This window comes from Hoplias malabaricus, chromosome 3 (assembly GCF_029633855.1).
Source record: "Hoplias malabaricus isolate fHopMal1 chromosome 3, fHopMal1.hap1, whole genome shotgun sequence".
Lineage (NCBI taxonomy): Eukaryota > Metazoa > Chordata > Actinopteri > Characiformes > Erythrinidae > Hoplias > Hoplias malabaricus.
This window is the reverse complement of record NC_089802.1, coordinates 38,314,947-38,338,319: the sequence shown is the minus strand read 5'-3', so window position 1 is coordinate 38,338,319 and position 23,373 is coordinate 38,314,947. Positions and strand designations below refer to the sequence as shown.

Genomic DNA, 23,373 nt, shown 5'->3' with positions numbered 1-23,373 from the left:
AGAGCTGTAAAGAAAGACAAAGTAGGACAAGATAGAACACTGAATAAAGGAGACCATGAATGTAGGCCCAACACCTGACATCCTGAAGTCAGAGATCTACACAAAACACTCAGAACTACTAGACAAATTCCTACACCTATAAGGAGTTCCATATCTGAGCTGGATGCACAACCATTGTATTCATCTGTGAATCCATTCATCCGTCCCTCCCTCCTCCCTCCAGTTTGGTGTCTGTAGTTGGGGTAGGTTGGACCTGGCTGGTGGACGGAGCTCTGTGAAATATAAGCGTGTGATTTTCTCCGTCTGAAACGCTGTGTTTGATGTGCAGAGATTTCATCGGTAATAAAAACACGGATTAAAAACTCTCCACTTCTAAGGGTTGAACCTTCAGTGGCCCAGAGATTTTTTCAGAGGCAGATTTTTCTCTGCGTACAGATTTCTGAAAGGCCTCTCCCCATTCAGAACCGACGAACACTGCTAGCACTGTAGGATAACCATGGAAACTAGCGTATAAGGACATCTCCATACGAATGAAAGAGCAGGTGCTTACCTATAGACGCAGTGGCAGGGACAGGGTCCTTGGACACTGTGAGGATTTACAAAAGAGAAAGAAGAGAAAGGAGTGAAATATGTAAACAGCTCTGCAGCGCAGGCTCCTGAAACGTGCAGTGATTGAAATTCCGTCCGTACCTGAGTAGTAGGAGTTGAGGAGAGATTTACTCTGCAGCGTTTTGCCCTGGACAGAAAAAGAGCATGGCGAAGAGGAGGCTGCAGAGGAGGAAGAAACAGAAAAAAGAATGATTTAGACACATAATTTTGGAAATACACTGATGAGCCCAAACATGACCACTGCAGGGCATTAGGGAGCTGGTTTTAATGTTTTGGCTCATCTGTGCATCACTGTTACCTCATTAGGGAGTTGGTTTTAATGTTTTGGTTCACCTGAGCATCACTGTTACCTCATTAGGGAGCTGGTTTTAATGTTTTGGGTCACCTGTGCATCACTGTTACCTCATTAGGGAGCTGGTTTTAATGTTTTGGGTCACCTGTGCATCACTGTTACCTCATTAGGGAGCTGGTTTTAATGTTTTGGTTCACCTGAGCATCACTGTTACCTCATTAGGGAGCTGGTTTTAATGTTTTGGGTCACCTGTGCATCACTGTTACCTCATTAGGGAGCTGGTTTTAATGTTTTGGTTCACCTGTGAATCACTGTTACCTCATTAGGGGAGCTGGTTTTAATGTTTTGGTTCACCTGTGCATCACTGTTACCTCATTAGGGTGCTGGTTTTAATGTTTTGGTTCACCTGTGAATCACTGTTACCTCATTAGGGGAGCTGGTTTTAATGTTTTGGTTCACCTGTGCATCACTGTTACCTCATTAGGGAGCTGGTTTTAATGTTTTGGTTCACCTGTGCATCACTGTTACCTCATTAGGGAGCTGGTTTTAATGTTTTGGTTCACCTGTGCATCACTGTTACCTCATTATGGAGCTGGTTTTAATGTTTTGGTTCACCTGTGCATCACTGTTACCTCATTAGGGAGCTGGTTTTAATGTTTTGGCTCACTTGTGCATCACTGTTACCTCATTAGGGAGCTGGTTTTAATGTTTTGGTTCACCTGTGGATCACTGTTACCTCATTAGGGAGCTGGTTTTAATGTTTTGGTTCAGCTGTGGGTCACTGTTACCTCATTAGGGAGGTGGTTTTAAGGTTTTGGCTCACCTGTGGATCACTGTTACCTCATTAGGGAGGTGGTTTTAATGTTTTGGTTCACCTGTGCATCATTGTTACCTCATTAGGGAGGTGGTTTTAATGTTTTGGCTCACCTGTGGCTCACTGTTACCTCATTATGGAGCTGGTTTTAATGTTTTGGTTCACCTGTGCATCACTGTTACCTCATTAGGGAGCTGGTTTTAATGTTTTGGCTCACTTGTGCATCACTGTTACCTCATTAGGGAGGTGGTTTTAATGTTTTGGTTCACCTGTGCATCATTGTTACCTCATTAGGGAGGTGGTTTTAATGTTTTGGCTCACCTGTGGCTCACTGTTACCTCATTAGGGAGGCAGTTTTAATGTTTTGGCTCACCTATGGATCACTGTTACCTCATTAGGGAGCTGGTTTTAATGTTTTGGCTCACCTGTGCATCATTGTTACCTCATTAGGGAGGTGGTTTTAATGTTTTGGCTCACCTGTGGCTCACTGTTACCTCATTAGGGAGGTGGTTTTAATGTTTTGGCTCACTGTTACCACATTAGGGAGGCAGTTTCAATGTTTTGGCTCACCTATTGATCACTGTTACCTCATTAGGGAGCTGGTTTTAATGTTTTGGCTCACCTGTGTACCACTGTTACCTCATTAGGGAGGTGATTTTAATGTTTTGGCTCACCTGTGCATCATTGTTACCTCATTAGGGAGGTGGTTTTAATGTTTTGGCTCACCTGTGCATCATTGTTACCTCATTAGGAAGGTGGTTTTAATGTTTTGGCTCACTTGTGACTCACTGTTACCTCATTAGGGAGGTGGTTTTAATGTTTTGGCTCACCTGTGGCTCACTGTTACCACATTAGGGAGGCGGTTGTAATGTTTTGATCTGCAGGCGGCTTTACTGTTTTGGCTCACTGTTACCACGTTAGGGAGGCGGTTTTAATGTTTTGGCTCACCTATGGATCACTGTTACCTCATTAGGGAGGCGGTTTTAATGTTTTGGCTCACCTGTGGCTCACTGTTACCTCATTAGGGAGGCGGTTTTAATGTTTTGGCTCACCTGTGTACCACTGTTACCTCATTAGGGAGGCGGTTTTAATGTTTTGGCAGTGCTACACACGCGGGCCAAAACATTAAGACCACCTCCATAATGAGCTAATAGTCTTACAAAATGAGCCAAAACATTAAAACCACCCGCATAACCCTCAAAGTAACATCCACCTGAACATTTACTGCTTTGAAACAGGGAACCTGCCACTGACCCCTAGTGGTCTGGATGTGTCTGAGACTCTAGGAGACCCACTCTATGGAGCATAAATTGTTGTACTTTATTCCAAATGATCACTGCTGTAAATATTTGCAACTTGTCGTGGGTAAACAAACAATTTACCCAACTTTAAATATCTAACCACCTCCTTCCAGGAAACCCTGAGTCACAGTGGTGTCGATGCAGCGGCAGGTTATTTTAGAGCCGTAATTCTACATGAATCACTGGGATCAGCTCTGGGAACTGTACGTGAGGCCTGAAGGATATTTGGAGCTCACTTGAATGCTCTTCTGCTGTTAATTTGACAGAGACTACGTATCTGTGAGACGGTGAATCAGCCGAGGAACTGGGCTCGACCCACGGAGCCAAAACACACTGAGTCACTCGCAAACTAAACCTGGAGCGTCCTGACGTCTGGAGAGACATCGTCCTCCTCCTCGTCCTCTGGTCTCTCACGGCTTGCTTCTACAGAGATCCTACACAGTTCTGAGTCTTAAAGAGACAAGCCTCACAGCAGCGTTCCATTCCTTTAAATGATAATGAGCCGCTCGCTGTTCACCCCGACCCCGAGCGCACAGCAGTGAGGAGCGAGGAGCAGAAGCTCTGGGTTTTAGCCGTTTTCACTCTATTCTCTTTCTTCTCCGTTTTTACTCAGTGCTCTTATTTCTCCGCGCTCGTTGTGTCTGTTTTACTGAGTTTAACCTCGTCTTTGTGCTCTCACATAAACGCGGGTCCAGCGCTGTGATTGGGCAGACTCAGACGAGGGGGCGGGGCCATTCTAAAGTCTCTGCACTTGACGTCAGAAGCGGAGCAGAATCAGAACGACTCGTTTTATCCTGTGTTTCTGACTCAGGAAGCTCACAGAAAACTGACTGGGGTCTTGTTTCACAATGTGTGTGTTGAGGGGCTCTGGATAAGTGTCATTAGTTTTACTGAGTCGACACTGCAGCTCTTTGTTCTGCAGCAGATTTCTCCAAACAGAGTCATATAAAAGACGTATGCTAATGTTAAAATGTGTGAGTCTCTATTGTCTGTTAAATAAAAACTGCTTCTGCAGCAAGAAGAAACAGACGGAGGAGTGGAGCATCTCTCTCTCTCTCTCTCTCTCTCTCTCTCTCTCTCTCTCTCTCTCTTCATTTAGATGCTAATATCCTCTGAATGCTGAAGCTGCTGCTTCTCTGCGACGTCGAGGAATAAATCTATGTCTCTTGGAAATCCCACTGAATCTCCAGCCGCTTATAAAACATGAAAAGAGTCGGGCTAATATTTCACACCGCCAGAAGCTGCACGTCTTTAGCCTGAAATCACCGAATCCAGGGTTTCCACTGGTCACTACACAGATTTAATGCCTACCGGAGCGTCCAGTCACTCAGAGAAACCGCTAGAAACGTACTGTATCGAGGTCAGCGCTGTGTCCAGAATAACTACGGAACTACGGAACTCTAACACGTTAATATCAGGCACATCCTACATTTATAAAGCTTAAAAGCATTACTATGTTGTTATTACATTAAAATCATTAATAATCCATTATCACACACAGGTAGAAAGTGTAAAGCCTAATTTACACTTCTGCGTCTACACTGCGCCGTAGGCAACGCGTCGACGTGAACCCTACACCGCAGCCTACAACACACACCTCTCACGTCGACTGTGATTGGTCAGAAGTTGGACGGAAGTGAAGAAGAACAGAAACATGAACTCCTCTCCTCCACAGACAGAGATGCAGCCAGCAGCAAGTTCACAGCGAGAGATTTCCTCAGACAGGGTGTGGCCTTCAAGGAAGAATACAATACACAGGTCTCCGGGGAAAAAGAGCCAACGAGAAGCGGCACCACAACGGGAAGAAGACGCCGGCTTTTTATTAGTCACTTTCCTCTGTCCCAGTCAACGACCTACTCCCTAAATAGTGCACCACTACATTGTGTACTACATTGAGTGTAGAGGAAGATGTTTGAGATTCAGCCTCTAGTGGTGTGAAGGTGTGATTGCAGAGCAACGCAGACACCAGCGCAGACGTATAAACGCTCTCAATGGTGTAGGCTCTGCATTAAGTCAACACAGACGTATAAACTGGGCTTAACAGTGATGTGTTGTTTGCCAAATAGTGAACCAACATCCATCTACAGTTAAACCTCAGATCTCGCCAAATACTGACCTCACTGTGTTTCCTCCATCAGTCGACATTAACCCCGTCATCTCCAGCACAGATTTGTCAGTGAGTTCTGACTCTTTCAGTATCAGAAAAAAGAGGTCACTGTCGTACTTCTTATCTCTGTGTTATAAATGATTATTAATGGCTTTTAAAGTGTTTATAACCTACTTAATAATCATGTAATAAACAGGTTTTTTTTGCATAACGTATATTTGTAATTCAAAGGTAGTGTTTTGGTGACGGAGTTGGAGAATGTTTAAATTCTGAATTACAACTCGTTACACAAAAACACTTTAAAACTAATACAACTGAACACAGGAGAAGGTCATTAGCCACATGGCTAAGACCCGCCCACTCCGTTTGATTGACATCCCCAGAGTACTGTCTGACTGCTGTGTGCTGTGATCAGATCATGGTGCTGCAACAAAAACACACCCTGAGGAACAGAGTCAGTGTTTAGTGTTCTCCTCTGAGCGTGTTTAGCTTCACTGATGTAGTTCTTTCAGAATAAAAGCAGTGTTTCAGTCAGTTATCGGTCTCTCTGTCTCTTTCTACACTCTCTCTATCCTCCTCTCTCTCCATGCAATCTGTCCTCTTCTCTTTTATTTCACACTTTTAATCTCTCTAACTCTCTCTCTCTCTCTCTCTCTCTCTAAGTCCTCACTACCTCTTTTCCTCCATCACTCCACTCTCTCTTCTTCCTCCCTGTCCCCTCTCTGTCTACACTCTTCCTTTCCTCACTCTTTCTGTATCGCTCTCTATTTCTATATACTCTTTTTCTCACTCCCCACTTTCTTCTCTTCTCCATATCTATTATTCTCTTTAGTCTTTCCACATATCTTTTCCCCACTCTCACTCTTTCTCCCTCTCTAAACTCTCTATGTATTTTTTTTCAGTGTGTCATTTTGGGAAAGTTTCACACCTTTCCAAATTCTCACTCTCTTTGCAGCCTTTTCTCTCTCTACCCACACACACTCTGTCTCTCTGTCTCTCTCTCTCCCCTCCCTCCCTCCCTCCCTCCTTCTCTCTCTCTCCCTCTCCCTCTCTCTCTCTCTCTCTGACCGGCCTATTCAAATTAATCTGTCTACAAAGGCCACAGTGACATTTTGTGCAGAGAAGAGCCTCAGAAAGACCCTTCTGTAATTACAGAGCGCAGAGGCCACTTAAAACACAGAAAAAGAGTGAGAGAAAAGACTGCGAGAAAGAGCAAGAGAAAACAGAGCAGGCTAAATGCCACGGGCTCCTCTGTGCAGGGGCTGCAGGGGGGGTCCATGGAGGAGCCTCTTTATATGTAGAGTGCTCCCGTTTTCTTTTTCTCTGTGTGTTTGGACATAAAGTGGCTCTCGGAGGTGGTCAGACGGACAGACGCATTAAAGGGCCGTAATAGAAGTGTGAAGAAGAAATTACAGGCGTTCGGCCTCTTCTCTGAGGAGGAGGATGGAGAGAGCGGCTGTCAGAGCGATGGAGAGATGGACGAGTTATTAAAACACAACAGGTCCTCTCTCTCTGAGACCCCCAGCCATTACCAGACCCCTGAGGACAGGGCATTAAGGGGCCGGAGCGGAGGAGGGGACTACAGCAGCTGTTCTCATTTTTCACAGTGTCTCAGGTCATTTTTACAAAGATGTTTTCCTACTCTTTTGAGTTTACCGTGATTGTGACATCACAGCCTTGGGTCATTTACATACATTTGCATACATTCCTACACAAAAATGCTTCAGTGGATGTTCATTAAAGCACAGAGAGCCCCCAGAGTGTCAGGTGGGGGTCCCAGTGCTTATGGCTGGGTGAAGGGTAAGGTCCTGGTTACCCATTACTTCACAGTACTTTTGTAGACGTTACTTTAACACACAGGACAAAACATTAAAAACAGCAGTTTAGCCCCGCCCCTTCACATTGTAGTTGTTTAGCATTGCCCCTTCACACTGTAGCAGTTTAGCCCCGCCCCTTTATACTGTAGCCTTTAGCCCAGCCCCTTCACACTGTTGCCATTTACCCCCGCCCCTTCACACTGTAGAAGTTTAACCCCACCCCTTCTAAACAGTTTAACTCCACTCCTTCACACTACTTCCACTCCTGATGAATGAGGAGGACAGAAGTGTCCTGAGGTGTAGTGAGTGGGTGGATGGGTGGATGGATAGATGGATGGATGGATGGATGAATGAGGAGGACAGAAGTGTCCTGAGATGTAGTGTGTGGGTGGATGGGTGGACGAATGGATGAATGAGGAGGATAGAAGTGTCCTGAGGTATAGTGTGTGGGTGGATGAAAGGATGATTGAGGATGACAGAAGTGCAGTGCAGGGTAGTGCCGGTGGTCTGGGACATTACCAAATCCGTTGAGGTCCTGGTTGCTGGTGGAGAAGGGGTCGTCTTTGTGCAGCGTGCTGACCTTCCCTGTGCTTTTATCTGCGGTGCTGACCGGCCCCATCTCCCTCTGCGTGCTGCTGCTAGCCGTCTCCTTCTGTTTCTTCGCCAGCTTCCTTTAAAACCAGCCACAGGAGGAACAGTCACACCTCCAGAACATGAGGAACATCACCAGAACATCACTAGAAGACCATGAGGAACATCACCAGAACACTTTGAGGAACATCAGCAAAACATCACCAGAACACCATGAGGAACATCACCAGAACATCACTAGAACATCATGAGGAACATCAGTAGAACATCACCAGAACACCCTGAGGAACATCACCAGAACACCACGAGGAACATCACCAGAACACCACGAGGAACATCAGTAGAACATCACCAGAACACCTTGAGGAACATCACCAGAACATCATGAGGAACATCATTAGAACATCACCAGAACACCTTGAGGAACATCACCAGAACACCATGAGGAACATCACCAGACCATCACTAAACACCATGTGGAACATCACCATAACATCACCAGAACACCTTGAGGAACATCACCAGAACACCTTGAAGAATATCACCAGAACACCATGAGGAACATCAGTAGAACATCACCAGAACCCATGAGGAACATCACCAGAACACCATGAGGAACATCACCACAACACCATGAGGAACATCACCAGAACACCATTAGGAACATCACCAGAACATCACTAAACACCATGGGGAACATCACCAGAAAATCAACAGAACACCTTGAGGAACATCACCAGAACACCATGAGGAACATCAGTAGAACATCACCAGAACACCATGAGGAACATCACCAGAACACCACGAGGAACATCAGTAGAACATCACCAGAACACCATGAGGAACATCACCAGAACATCACTAAACACCATGGGGAACATCACTAGAAAATCAACAGAACACCATGAGGAACATCAGTAGAACATCACCAGAACACCATGAAGAACATCACCAGAACATCACTAAACACCATGGGGAACATCACTAGAAAATCAACAGAACACCATGAGGAACATCAGTAGAACATCACCAGAACACCATGAGGAACACACCACATCTTCTTAACATTAACAACCAGAGAATCCAGTGGCTCCACAGATCCCAGCTGCTCTGCAGCTCATACAGCCGCCACAGACTCGCCGGATGCCAAGAGTCTGACAGCGGGGTACAAACCCCATCAGCGCTGGTCTGGGGAACACTGGAACGGGATGAGTTGCCGTGGCCAAGTGTGATCCAGAACTAATCAAGCTGGTCCCAGAGGAACTGGACGGGTGTGCATATGTATGTATGTATGTGTGTGTGTGTGTGTGTGAGTAGGGGGAGGAGTAGACTCATGTGCACCTGCTCCACATCGCCCCTATCTCATTCAAAACCATGTGTTTATCAAGACACTGCAAAAACACTGTGGGCGGAGTTCAGTAACACTAATAATAATAAATCTCTCTGTGATAAAAACAGCCACCAAAATAAGAGCACGGAGCAGGTTTGATGGAGTGCAGATCTTAAATGAAGTTTTGAAAAATGAGCCGCACTCGGGTCTGGAATTAAAGCATGGTCGTGAATCAGTCACACATCAGTCGTACATCAGTCAGAGGGACGTGAGAACGTACACACACCTCTGACATGACCGAGAGATGAGGAGATGCACGGAGAACACACAAACACAAACATGCATTTATAAAAGAAACAAAATACAGAAAAGCACTGCAGAGACATACACAGGGCAAACAGCAGGGGACAAGAAAATGTACCTTTTTTATTACCTCATAATAATAATAATAATAATAATAATAATAATAATAATATTAATAATGATATAAATAATTTGATGGGTGTGCACTACTTTAACTGTGTTACATTCTGCCTTTATTAATAAATACTTTTATGATCTGCAGTGATGTAAAAAGTCTTATGTCATTCATTCATTCATTCATTCGTTTTCTGTAGTCGTTGTGGTGTGGAGTGTGGATATGAACCACACCTGGAAACACTGGGCAGAGCTCCAGCCCGTCACAGGAAAGAAATAAGTAATAATATCATTATCTTACTAGTTAAGTAAGTAATTAATTAAACAATAATTTATTATGTATGTAGTTAAGTAATTAAAGGAATAACTAAGACATTAAATTATGTAATTAATTAACTGAGTAAGTAATTAAGTAAATAAGTATTCAAAAAGCTATTTAATAAGTAATTACATATTTAATGGGTGACTGTCTGTGAGGAGTGTGGTGTGTTCTCTCTGTGTCTGCGCGGGTTTCCTCCGGGTGACTGTCTGTGAGGAGTGTGGTGTGTTCTCCCTGTGTCTGCGTGGGTTTCCTCCGGGTGACTGTCTGTGAGGAGTGTGGTGTGTTCTCCCTGTGTCTGCGTGGGTTTCCTCCGGGTGACTGTCTGTGAGGAGTGTGGTGTGTTCTCCCTGTGTCTGTGCGGGTTTCATCCGCGTGACTGTCTGTGAGGAGTGTGGTGTGTTCTCCCTGTGTCTGCGTGGGTTTCCTCCGGGTGACTGTCTGTGAGGAGTGTGGTGTGTTCTCCCTGTGTCTGCGTGGGTTTCCTCCGGGTGACTGTCTGTGAGGAGTGTGGTGTGTTCTCCCTGTGTCTGTGCGGGTTTCATCCGCGTGACTGTCTGTGAGGAGTGTGGTGTGTTCTCCCTGTGTCTGCGTGGGTTTCCTCCGGGTGACTGTCTGTGAGGAGTGTGGTGTGTTCTCCCTGTGTCTGCGTGGGTTTCCTCTGGGTGACTGTCTGTGAGGAGTGTGGTGTGTTCTCCCTGTGTCTGCGTGGGTTTTCTCCGGGTGACTGTCTGTGAGGAGTGTGGTGTGTTCTCCCTGTGTCTGTGCGGGTTTTATCCGCGTGACTCTCTGTGAGGAGTGTGGTGTGTTCTCTCTGTGTCTGCATGGGTTTCCTCTTGGGGACTGTCTGTGAGGAGTGTGGTGTGTTCTCCCTGTGTCTGCGTGGGTTTCCTCCGGGTGACTGTCTGTGAGGAGTGTGGTGTGTTCTCCCTGTGTTTGCATGGGTTTCCTCCGGGTGACTGTCTATCAGGTGTGTGGTGTGTTCTCTCTGTGTCTGCGTGGGCTTCCTCCGGGTGACTGTTGGTGAGGAGTGTGGTGTGTTCTCCCTGTGACTGTGTGGGTTTCCTCCCATGCTCCAAAACACATGTTGGAGTTGTGTGTGTGTGTGCGTTTAATTCCTGGCTATAAACTGCTCCTGAAGTGCTCCTCCTACGTCTTATAAAAGATAATACAGGTATATAACAAAGATGAAGGACCAATCAGCTCTCAGGCGCCGGTTCCCGTGGTAACCTCCATGTCCCTTTGTTTGGTGTGACAACGCTGGATAAGGAACACAGTTCAGAGCTGCTGTAATGGACCTCACTCTGAGACAAATTTCCTACATCCCATCGGAGCTGATGAACTCGAGATAATCCCAGTTTAATGAACACCAGGCTACAGCACTGCAGCAGCACGGCATCAATCAACCACCAGCCCGCATCATCACAGCAAGTCTGAAAACTACACTCTCTTTCACACAGAGAGACACACAGAGAGAGAGAGAGAATGTGAGAGAGAGAGACTCTGTCTCTCTTTCTCTTTCTCTCTCTCTCTGTGTGTCTCTCTCTGTCTCTCTCTCTCTGAGTAAACATGAATTAAAAAAATAAAGAAAGAGAGAATCCAAAACTCTTAAATCCTATAAAACGCAGAAGAAAACAACCCTGGGCTAAACACAGAGTATCAGGCCTGGCACTCCTCAGGCAGGAGTAATAGCCAAGCCCAAAACACACAGATTAAACTGGAAAAGGGGGTGATTCCAGAAAGTTCCGGAGTCGGAAGAGGATTTGGTGAAGGGCTAATGTGGGAATCTGTGGAGAATTCCTCACTGGAGGCTGTTCTCAGGATGAGAGAGATTCACACGGCCCCCTCCGTTGGTGGAGAGTGACCCTAAAACACACAACGATCAGCCATGACTTCAAACCACTGCCACATTTCTGCTCTATTACCACAGCGGTACTCTGTAGTTCTTCCATCACTGTTGTCACTGTTCTCATGTGGATGAGGTTAATACAGCATTTCTGAAACACTGATGTCATACAGCGTCTGTCTCTGTCTGAAACTTACACAGCTCCTCGCTCCCTCTACAGTGAACTACATCATTCATAAACTACACTGTACACACACACCTCCTCACTCCCTCTACAGTGAACTACATCAGTCATAAACTACACTGTACTCACACAGCTCCTCACTCCCTCTACAGTGAACTACATCAGTCATAAACTACACTGTACACACACAGCTCCTCGCTCCCTATACAGTGAACTACATCAGTCACAAACTACACTGTACACACACAGCTCCTCTCTCCCTCTACAGTGAACTACATCAGTCACAAACTACACTGTACACACACAGCTCCTCGCTCCCTCTACAGTGAACTAAATCGGTCACAAACTACACTGTACACACACAGCTCCTCGCTCCCTCTACAGTGAACTAAATCGGTCATAAACTACACTGTACACACACAGCTCCTCGCTCCCTCTACAGTGAACTACATCAGTCATAAACTACACTGTACACACACAGCTCCTCGCTCCCTCTACAGTGAACTACATCAGTCATAAACTACACTGTACACACACAGCTCCTCGCTCCCTATACAGTGAACTACATCAGTCATAAACTACACTGTACACACACAGCTCCTCGCTCCCTATACAATGAACTACATCAGTCACAAACTACACTGTACACACACACAGCTCCTCGCTCCCTCTACAATGAAATACATCGGTCATAAACTACACTGTACACACACAGCTCCTCGCTCCCTCTACAGTGAACTACATCGGTCACTAACTACACTGTACACACACAGCTCCTCGCTCCCTCTACAGTGAACTACATCAGTCATAAACTACACTGTACACACACAGCTCCTCGCTCCCTCTACAGTGAACTACATCAGTCATAAACTACACTGTACACACACAGCTCCTCGCTCCCTATACAGTGAACTACATCAGTCACAAACTACACTGTACACACACACAGCTCCTCGCTCCCTCTACAATGAAATACATCGGTCATAAACTACACTGTACACACACAGCTCCTCGCTCCCTCTACAGTGAACTACATCGGTCACAAACTACACTGTACACACACAGCTCCTCTCTCCCTCTACAGTGAACTACATCAGTCACAAACTACACTGTACACACACAGCTCCTCTCTCCCTCTACAGTGAACTACATCAGTCACAAACTACACTGTACACACACAGCTCCTCTCTCCCTCTACAGTGAACTACATCAGTCATAAACTACACTGTACACACACAGCACCTCTCTCCCTCTACAGTGAACTACATCAGTCACAAACTACACTGTACACTGTTAGGATGGAGTGATTTTGGATTAAACCACTGTTTCTCTCAGGCCTTGTGGTGTTTTGATGTCTCTCTTTAAGAGGCATTATGGCCCCCTACTGGACTGGTGTGGTAACTGTACTAGTTTCATATTCAACAATATTTTCAAAAATTGATGAAGGAAAATCTCAGCTTCTAAAAATATCCGGATCCATGTGGACAGGGCCTCAAAGTGCAGCTCATATATTAACTTATGGGGGGCTGGGGCATCCCATCCCTGTCCCGTCACACGACTGAAAACACTGCAGAGGAAAAATGTAAATGAATAATGTCTAATTTCATCTGCCACTGGAGAACATTCTGGAGCTGCATTGAGAGATTTACAGGTTACTTTAATTATCCACATTGTTAATAAGAGCCTGAGGTATCAAACAATCACCTTCAAATTTATCATCTGGAAAATACATCTCTGAGTTTAATACTCTCTGTTAATTAATGAATATTAATACTATCAAATACATACATCGTATACTAAACCTTACTAAACATAATTATTGCTTTTTAAATGTAGCTATTGTAAAAAGTAAACATTAAAACAGAATTTAGCAATATATGTTCAAATGATTTGATTAAAACTATTTTTATAAATATAAATAAACCATATTCTGAGGTTTTTCTGAATTTTCCACTGTTTTAAAATTAAATGTTAGAAAAGAGTAGACCTACATCCAGGGAAAAGTAGTAGATCACAGATGAAGGTCCAAAATGCTTCAAAAATGTAAAAAATATATATAAATCTTATTATTTTTAGATTTAAGGTTTTAAGGTTGCTTAGTGTTTAAGGTTTAATCGTTATAAAACATCTCCTCGGTTCTCTCACCACTGCTCATGATTCCAACTTAGAATAGACTGTTTCAACAGCCAGGGAAAAGTAGTATATCACAGATGAAGTGGAGGAACACATGAATCACTGGGAATTTAAGGGAAAAACATATAAAAGGGAGAAAAGCGCTAGTTTTAGCAACATGCTACTTACAGGTAGTACGAGTAGGAATATGCATTTCTTCTGAAGCATCAAGACAAAGCAGTGGGACAAAAAAAAAAAAAAATAGAAAACAGCCCCCAAAAAAGAACAAACGTACTGATTAGTGATCGGCAAGATCAAACAAAGACAAGTAAGAGGGACAGTGGTTAAAGACTTGGAGCAGGGGCTAGAAATTAGCACTGTATTCTTTTCTATATGTTTCCTATTTTAGATAATGATGAAACCGTGCCTGTCACTACTCAAACTAGCACATTTAACCTAGGCTAATACTGCTATTAATGAATTTAATCAGTTTAAGCTTACTTGGCATTATGAAAACAAGCGCTATTCTACATTTTCTTTCAGGACACTGAGTTAATACAGCCTCCCAAAAAAGAAACTAGCATATAAACCATGCTAATATGGCTAATAATGGATTTAATTCATTCAAGCTTATAGAACATAATTCAAAATGTATCTGCTTTCTGTATACAAACTTAGCCTAGCCTGCTATTACTAAAATCAGCAAATAACTTATTTTTAGCTAATAAGGGGTTCATTTAAGATAAGTTGGCATTATAAAAACAAGGTCCCCACTATGTTCCTTTTGTGATCACTGAATTAACCTTGCCTGCCATTACTGGAACTAGCACATAACCAATACTAATTCCTGATTCCTAATATGCATTTAAATAATTTAAAACTGAACTAAGCCTCATGGAAATGTCATATTATCAAGGTTAATATTGCTATCAGTAAATGATATCCACTAAAGATTAGTAAGCTTTATGCAGATTATGTCCTCACTCATATTTCCTTTCTGAAAATAGCCTATAACCCTGGGCTAGGCTTCAACATATGTTTCATTTAATAAGTCTGAATTGCTAGCTTTGCTAAACCTGCTAATTGTAAATAATCCTCATTGGAGACTAGTTAGCATTATGCAATTAGTTATTTATAACATTTCAGGACAGCTAAGTTAACATTAATATTTAGTTTTAGTCTAGCCTGCTACTACAGAAACTAACCTAAAACCAAAGGATATGCTTCATTTAACATTGCTAACATTGCTAATAATTATCTCTATTTGAGTCTCATTAGCATTATGCAAATGCGGGCCCTATTAAATGCTTTATCTTGGATAGCAATTTAGCCAAGCCTGATATTACTGAACTAGCATGTAATCTAATCCTGAGCTTTAAGAGATCATTTATATTTCATAATGCTAATAATGCTAATGATCGATTAACACAATGAGAGACAATTTAACATTATGCAAATGAGGTTCATGTTTGATTTCAGAAAATCCTAGCAGCACCATGCTTATTCTTATCTAACTTCTTCCTGGACACTGTCTTAACCTTAGCATATAAGCCCAAACTATGCTTCATTTCACAATGCTAACACTGCGTATACTGAATTAACTCCATTAGAGCCTCATTAGCATAATGCAAATTAGATTCCCACTACTTTTGGGCTGCAGCTGAGGTTTTTATGTGAACTTTGCCTGCCGTCAGTGTTCAGAACATTAGCAGCATTAGCACTTTATGAGGGTCATTACCACGTCTACGACTAAATTTAAGAGGTGTTAAAAAAGCACTTTAGCGTTTAAGTATACTTAATAAATCCAATCAAGACTCAACCAATCGAGCCCTAAACACTGCATCAACACAAGGCAGTGAAACAGCACATCTGGCTCTCAGCACTTAGAAAGATGGAGGGAAGGGGATGAACATGGAAGGAGAGATTGTGTGTGTGTGTGTTTGTGTGTGTGTGCAAGTGATAATAAAAACCGGAATGCCTATAAAGCGTTACAATCCTAAGTTTCACAATATGGGGGGATGAGAGACATTTGAGAGAGAGAGAGAGAGAGAGAGAGAGATTTTACTGCCATGGGTTACAATGACACCTAGTGTTCTGGTGGTGTCAGAAACTCTGTACTAAACCAATTGTAACCACATCTTTATGAAATGTCTCCATGTGGGGATACACTCTATGGGTCATATAGAGGATCACAGGTTGAACATCAGAGGTTTTGACCCAATCAAGGTGTGACCACTGGGTTTGAGGTCACTTCTGGGTCTCAGTGTTTTACTAAGTGCAGTCAAAATAATGCTTTTTTGCAGGTTCCCTACTCGGCTCAACACATTTCTGTTTTGTGTGGTCTTTTGAAGAGGTTCAAACGCTCCTTGGATCTGTGGCTGACGAAAGAATCCAGCGAGAGCTGGACGCTGCAACAAAGAAGGGACAAACTCTACTGATCTGTCTGAACTGATGACGGAGCTGTGTTCAGTCCTCAACAACAACAACACGCCAATACACCATGAGTAAACACCGCTTAACGTTACCGCCGCCGTTGTTGTGTTTTCCAAAGCCCACTGTTCCCCTTAGAGACGGGGTTAGAGATGACACCAGATACATTTCAGGAGGGAGCTGTGAGAGTTGAAAACCAACCCCTACCAGGGACAAAAAAAGTGTGTAGAGCCATGTCGTATCGTTATGTCATATCGTTATGTCGTATCGCTATGTCATATCATTTTGTCATATTGTTATGTCGTACCGCTATGACGTATCACTGTCATATCGTTATGTCGTATCCCTTTGTCGTATCACTCTGTCGTATCGCTATGTCGTATCATTATGTCGTATCGCTATGTTGTATCGCTATGTCATATGCTTATGTCGTATCGTTATGTCATATCACTGTCGTATCGTTATGTCGTATCAATATGTCGTATCGCTATGTCGTATCGTTATGTCATATGGTTATGTTGTATGGTTATGGCGTATCGCTAGGTCGAATCGTTATGTCGTATCGCTATGTCGTATCGTTATGTCGTATGGATATGTCGCACCGTTATGTTGTATGGTTATGTCATATTGTTATGTCGTATCGCTATGTCGTATCGTTATGTCGTATAGATATGTCGCACCGTTATGTTGTATGGTTATGTCGTATCGTTATGTCGTATCGCTATGTCGTATGGTTATGTCGCATCATTTTGTCATATGGTTATGTTGTATGATTATGTCGTATCGTTATGTCGTATGGTTATGCCGTATCGCTATGTTGTATTGTTATGTCATATGGTTATGTCGTATGGTTATGTCGTATCGCTGTTATTTCGTTATGTCTTATGGTTATGTTTTATCGTTATGTTATACGATTATGTCGTATGGTTATGTCATATCGTTATGCCGTATCGTTATAGTGCATTGTTATGTCGTATCGTTATGTAATATGGTTATGTCGTATTGTTATGTCATATGGTTATGTCGCATCGTTATGTCGTATCGTTATGTCGTATCGTTATGTCATATGGTTATGTCATATGGTTATGTCGTATCGCTATATCATATTGTTATGTCGTATGGTTATGTTGTATCGCTATGTCATATCACTATATTATATGGCTATGTTGTATTGTTATGTCGTATTGCTATGTCGTATGGTTATGTCGTATCGCTATGTCGTATCGTTATGTCATATGGTTATGTCGTATGGTTATGTCGCATTATGTTGTATGGTTATGTTGTATGGTTATGTCGTATCGCTATATCGTATTGTTATGTCGTATGGTTATGTTGTATCGCTATGTCATATTGTTAAGTTGTATGGTTATGTCGTACGGTTATGTTGTATCACTATGTTGTATCGTTATGTTGTATCACTATGTCATATCGCTATATTGTATGGCTATGTCGTATCGCTATGTCGTATCGCTATGTCAAATCATTATGTCGTATCGCTATGTCATATCGTTATGTCATATGCTTATGTTGTATGGTTATGTCGTATCATTATGTCGTATGGTTATGTCGTATCACTGTCGTATCGTTATGTCGTATTGCTATGTTGTATCGCTATGTCGTATAGTTATGTCATATGGTTATGGCGTATCCCTATGTCGAATCGTTATGTCATATCGTTATGTCATATCACTATGTCATATCGTTATGTCGTATGGTTATGTCATATTGTTATGTCGTATTGTTATGTCGTATCGCTATGTCGTATCATTATGTCGTATGGTTATGTCGCATCGTTATGTTGTATGGTTATGTCGTATGGTTATGTCGTATGGTTATGTCATATCGCTATGTCGTATGGTTATGTCGCATCGTTTTGTCATATCGTTATGTCGTATCATTATGCTGTATGGTTATGTTGTATCGCTGTTGTTTCGTTATGTCGTATAGTTATGTCGCATCATTATGTCGTATGGTTATGTCGTATCGTTATGTCGTATCGTTGTATTGCATCGTTATGTTGTATTGTTATGTCGTATGGTTATGTTGCATCATTATGTCATATGGTTATGTCGTATCACTATGTTGTATCGTTATGTCGCATCATTATGTCGTATCGCTATGTAGTATTGTTATGTCGTGTCATTATGTCGTATGGTTATGTCGTATCGCTATGTCGCATCGTTATGTTGTATGGTTATGTTGTATCGCTGTTGTTTCATTATGTCGTATAGTTATGTCGCATTGTTATGTCGTATCACTATGTTATATCGTTATGTCGTATGGTTATGTCATATCGTTATGTCGTATCGCTATGTCGTATCGCTATGTCGTATCGTTATGCCGCATAGTTATGTTGTATGGTTATGTCATATCGCTATGTCGTATGGTTATGTCGCATCATTTTGTCATATCGTTATGTCGTATCGTTATGTCGTATCATTATGTTGTATGGTTATGTTGTATCGCTGTTGTTTCGTTATGTCGTATAGTTATGTCGCATCGTTATGTCGTATGGTTATGTCGTATCGTTATATTGCATCGTTATGTTGTATCGTTATGTTATATGGTTATGTCGCATCGTAATGTCGTATGGATATGTCGCATCATTATGTCGTATGGTTATGTCGTATCGCTATGTCGTATTGATATGTCGCATCATTATGTCGTATCGCTATGTAGCATTGTTATGTCGTATCATTATGTCGTATCATTATGTCGTATGGTTATGTCGTATCGTTATATTGCATCGTTATGTTGTATCGTTATGTCATATGGTTATGTCGCATTGTAATGTCGTATGGTTATGTTGCATCATTATGTCATATGGTTATGTCGTATCACTATGTCGTATCGTTATGTCGCATCATTATGTCGTATCGTTATGTAGTATTGTTATGTCGTGTCATTATGTCGTATGGTTATGTCGTATCGCTATGTCGCATTGTTATGTTGTATGGTTATGTTGTATCGTTATGTCGTATCGCTATGTCGTATGGTTATGTCGTATCGCTATGTCGTATCATTATGTGATATGGTTATGTCGTATGGGTATGTCGCATTGTTATGTTGTATGGTTATGTTGTATTGTTATGTCGTATCGCTATGTCGCATCGTTATGTTGTATGGCTATGTTGTATCGTTATGTCGTATCGCTTTATTGTATGGTTATGTTGTATCGCTATGTTGTATCGTTATGTTGTAAGGTTATGTCGTATCGCTATGTCGCATCGTTATGTTGTATGGCTATGTCGTATCGTTATGTCGTATCGCTTTATTGTATGGTTATGTCGTATGGTTATGTTGTATCGCTATGTTGTATCGTTATGTTGTAAGGTTATGTTGTATCGCTATGTTGTATCGTTATGTTGTAAGGTTATGTCGTATCGCTATATCATATCGTTATGTCATATGGTTATGTCGTATGGTTATGTCGCATCGTTATGTCGTATCACTATGTTGTATCGTTATGTCGTATTGCTATGTCGTATCGCTATATTGTATGGCTATGTCGTATCGCTATGTCGTATCGCTATATTGTATGGCTATGTCGTATCGCTATGTCGTATCGCTATGTCGTATCATTATGTCGCATCGCTATGTCGTATGGTTATGTCGTATCATTATGTTGTATGGTTATGTTGTATCACTGTCATATCGTTATGTCATATCACTGTCGTATCGTTATGTCGTATCGCTATGTCGTATCGTTATGTCATATGGTTATGTCGTATCGCTATGTCGTATCGTTATGTCGCATTGTTATATCTTTTCACTATTTTGTATTGTTATGTCGTATCACTATGTCGCATTGTTATGTTGTATGGTTATGTTGTATCGTTATGTCGTATCGCTATGTCGTATGGTTATGTCGTATCGCTATGTCGTATCATTATGTCATATGGTTATGTTGTATCATTATGTCGTATCGCTATGTCGTATGGTTATGTCGTATCGCTATGTCGTATCGTTATGTCATATGGTTATGTCGTATGGTTATGTCACATTGTTATTGTGTATGGTTATGTTGTATCGTTATGTCGTATGGTTATGTCATATCGCTGTCGTATTGTTATGTCATATGGTTATGTTGTATCGCTATGTTGTATCGTTATGTTGTATCGTTATGTCGTATCGCTATGTCGCATCGCTATGTCGCATCGTTATGTTGTATGGTTATGTTGTATCGTTATGTCGTATCGCTATATTGTATGGTTATGTCATATCATTATGTCATATCGCTATGTCGTATTGTTATGTCGTATGTTTATGTCATATGGTTATGTTGCATCGCTATGTTGTATCGTTATGTTGTATCATTATGTTGTATCATTATGTTGTATTGTTATGTCATATGGATTTGTGTTAGCAGCAGGCTGTAAAGGAGTAGCAGGATGACCTGGCTTGTTTCTGAGGATTAATGTGATCATCGACCCCATTCTCCCAAGTCAGAGGGCACAGTGTGTGATCAGGCGGAGGCTCACAGAGGTGAAACTGAAAAGGAGCAATAATAATTGAGATGGAGTAAAATGGCAGAATCTTGGGTATAAACAAAAATAATTTAAAGAACCCATGGAGGACCATTTGGACAATCAGCTCCTTCAGAACTGTGAAGAAGGTCAAAGGAAGAAAGGCACCACTCTCACTTTTCACACTTTTCCTTTTTACACATTTTTACCCTTCTTCCACTGCACAAGGTCACACTCGTTTACTCGGATCACACCGTTCTCCGGACATCCATTACCACACATCTATTATTTATCTCCTGAAGCCCCAAGGAGGACGCGGACAAGGAGAGGGAGAGAGAGAGAGAGAGAGAGAGAGAGAGAGAGAGAGAGAGAGAAGGAAACTACTACATCTAACACAACACAATAATACCTGTTCCTTTCCAGACACTGTGGGGCTTTTTCATTGACCCAATGGTAACCGAATGGACGTTTACTGTTGCCTTTATTCATTCTCATACTGCCGTAAAACTGATGCAAGGAATGATATGTATAATAAAATAGGATGCTGTGGAGCAGCTGCACATGAACCTTAGATTACCCTGTCCAGCACTAAGCTTGGGCTACAGGTGCATAACCCCCTCCTGGGATGAATTAGAGTGAAAGAACTAATCAGAATCTGACTTGTCTAATGTTTATTTGCCACGAAATGTGTCTCCTGCATTTAACCCATCTGTGGTAGTGAACACACACACACACAAGTGCACTAGGGGCTGTGAACACACACCCAGAGCAGCAGGCAGCCATCCCTGGCCCCCAGGGAGCACTTTGGGGTTCAGTACCTTGCTCAAGGGCACCTAAGACATGGATGTTCCCTCTGGTCCTGGGGATCGAACCGGCAACCTTCCAGTACCAAGCCTGGTCTCTAACCATTATGCTCCTGATTAAAGCCCTTTATTTCAGGAGGAACTCTGGATGAACTCTGTTTCAAGTGTATGTAGTGGTCAGTTAGCTCCTCCTGTGGGATCCCCAGGCATTCCCAAACCTTCCAGGAGATAGAATCCCTCCAGTGAGTCCTGGGTCGACCGCAGGGCCTCCTCCCATGTGGCCATTCCTGGTATATATCTAGCAGAAGGCATCCAGGAGGCATCCTTTTATCAGCCACCTCAGGTTTTCAGTCTCTACCCAAAGTTCCTGTGCATAGGTGAAGACAGTGCCCCGCTGGGTCCTGACCCCTCTTCCCTACACAACCTCTTGTTGTCATCTGTAACCTGTCCTGGTTTATTTAGATGTACGTTTTATTTGTTTTTAGTAGTAGATCATTTTTATCAGTGCACTCTGTCTTTAGCACAAGCCCTGAGCCCTGCCACACCTCATCAGCCGTTTTTAATTACGATCGTTTCAGGTTTATAACGGCATGAGAGATCTCTCTCCACAGAACAAAGCCCTTTAATATCCGTCCGAGCTCAGAGTCAACAGCGGCTTCTCAATATAGCCCTCCCTCACCTACACACACATTATATCAACACCCCCCGGCAGCCCTTAATCCCTCTCCATTATCTCCATGTTCTTCTCTCAGAACAAACAGAACCAGGCTCACAGATATTACCTTAAAATAACAAAGGTTTTCTCAGGATAATCATGTAACAATGACATAATGAGTCTGTTCAGGGCTCGGCTCTGTCTTCCTGCTGAGGAGTCACGGAATCGGAGGTGTGTATAATAACACAGCTCTGAGATATGCTCTGATACAGAAGAAGAAGAAAATGAAAATGAAGACAAAGGCGGTGACAATGAAGAAAAAGTAAACGAAGAAAACAGGTATGAAGATGAAGAAGAACAACGCAAACATGAAGAAGACGGAGGAAAAAGCAGCTAAAGATAAACAAGAGCAAAGAGAAACTAGGAAAGCCTTGTTTAGACGGACCACAATTAGCCAAATAGCCATTGTCTCAATGGTGATTCTGTCATTTCAAAATACATCCACTTGTCATTAGAAGGTCTGGAGAAGCTTTGGTGGTTCATATCAATGTCTTTGTTTCCATGTGTGGCTTTTATTCTGTGAGTGTGTTGTACAGAAAATATGGAGGTCAGGTAATAACTCCTGAAATGAAAAAAGGAGCACAAATTTGTGTTCATAAATTATATCATCGGTATCAGGGTTCTTCTTCATTCATTCACTGTCTCTAACCCTTATCCAGTTCAGGGCCGTGGTGGTTCCAGAGCCTACCCAGAATCACTGGGCACAAGGCAGGAACACACCCTGGAGAGGGCTGAAATATGATTGCAACTACAAAGAAACCCCTTAGCAACATCTTAGAAATGAACCGACCTGAAATATCATATGGATCGCCATAGCAACCGCCTGAGACACTAGCAACTACGTAACAAAAACAGCTTCACCCTAGTAACCAAATAGCACAAGCCTAGCAACTACCTGCTACACGGTGACACCCAGTGTTTTTAAGAATTGTATTTACTTATTTAGTCAATGTAATGGTAAGTCAGTCAGTCAGTCAGGTCGGTCTGTCAGTCAGTCAGACAGTTGGTCGGTCAGTCGGTTGGTAAGTCAGCCCGTCAGTCAATCAGTCAGTCAGTCAGTGGGTCGGTCAGTCAGTCAGTCAATCGGTCAGTCAGTCAGTCAATCAGTCAGTCAGTCAGTTGATCAATCAGTCAGTCGGTCGGTCGGTCAGTCAGTCAGTAAATCGATCAGTCAGTCAGTCGGTCGGTCAGTCAGTCAGAAAATTCCTCTTCTAGGCCGG

The 23,373-nt window shown here is 42.6% G+C and overlaps 1 protein-coding gene across 1 annotated transcript in view; it reads right to left on the bottom strand.

The window, feature by feature from the left end:
• Nucleotides 1-355: 355 nt before the first annotated feature.
• Nucleotides 356-23,373, bottom strand: part of ptprt (protein tyrosine phosphatase receptor type T) — a 268,021-nt gene continuing 245,003 nt past the window's right edge. The window contains exons 16-19 of the mRNA XM_066663982.1: nt 7,460-7,611; nt 691-768; nt 551-586; nt 356-483 (exon numbers count right to left, since the gene is read on the bottom strand). Of these exons, the coding sequence (XP_066520079.1) occupies nt 356-483; nt 551-586; nt 691-768; nt 7,460-7,611 (394 nt within the window). The remainder of the gene's footprint in view (nt 484-550; nt 587-690; nt 769-7,459; nt 7,612-23,373) is intronic.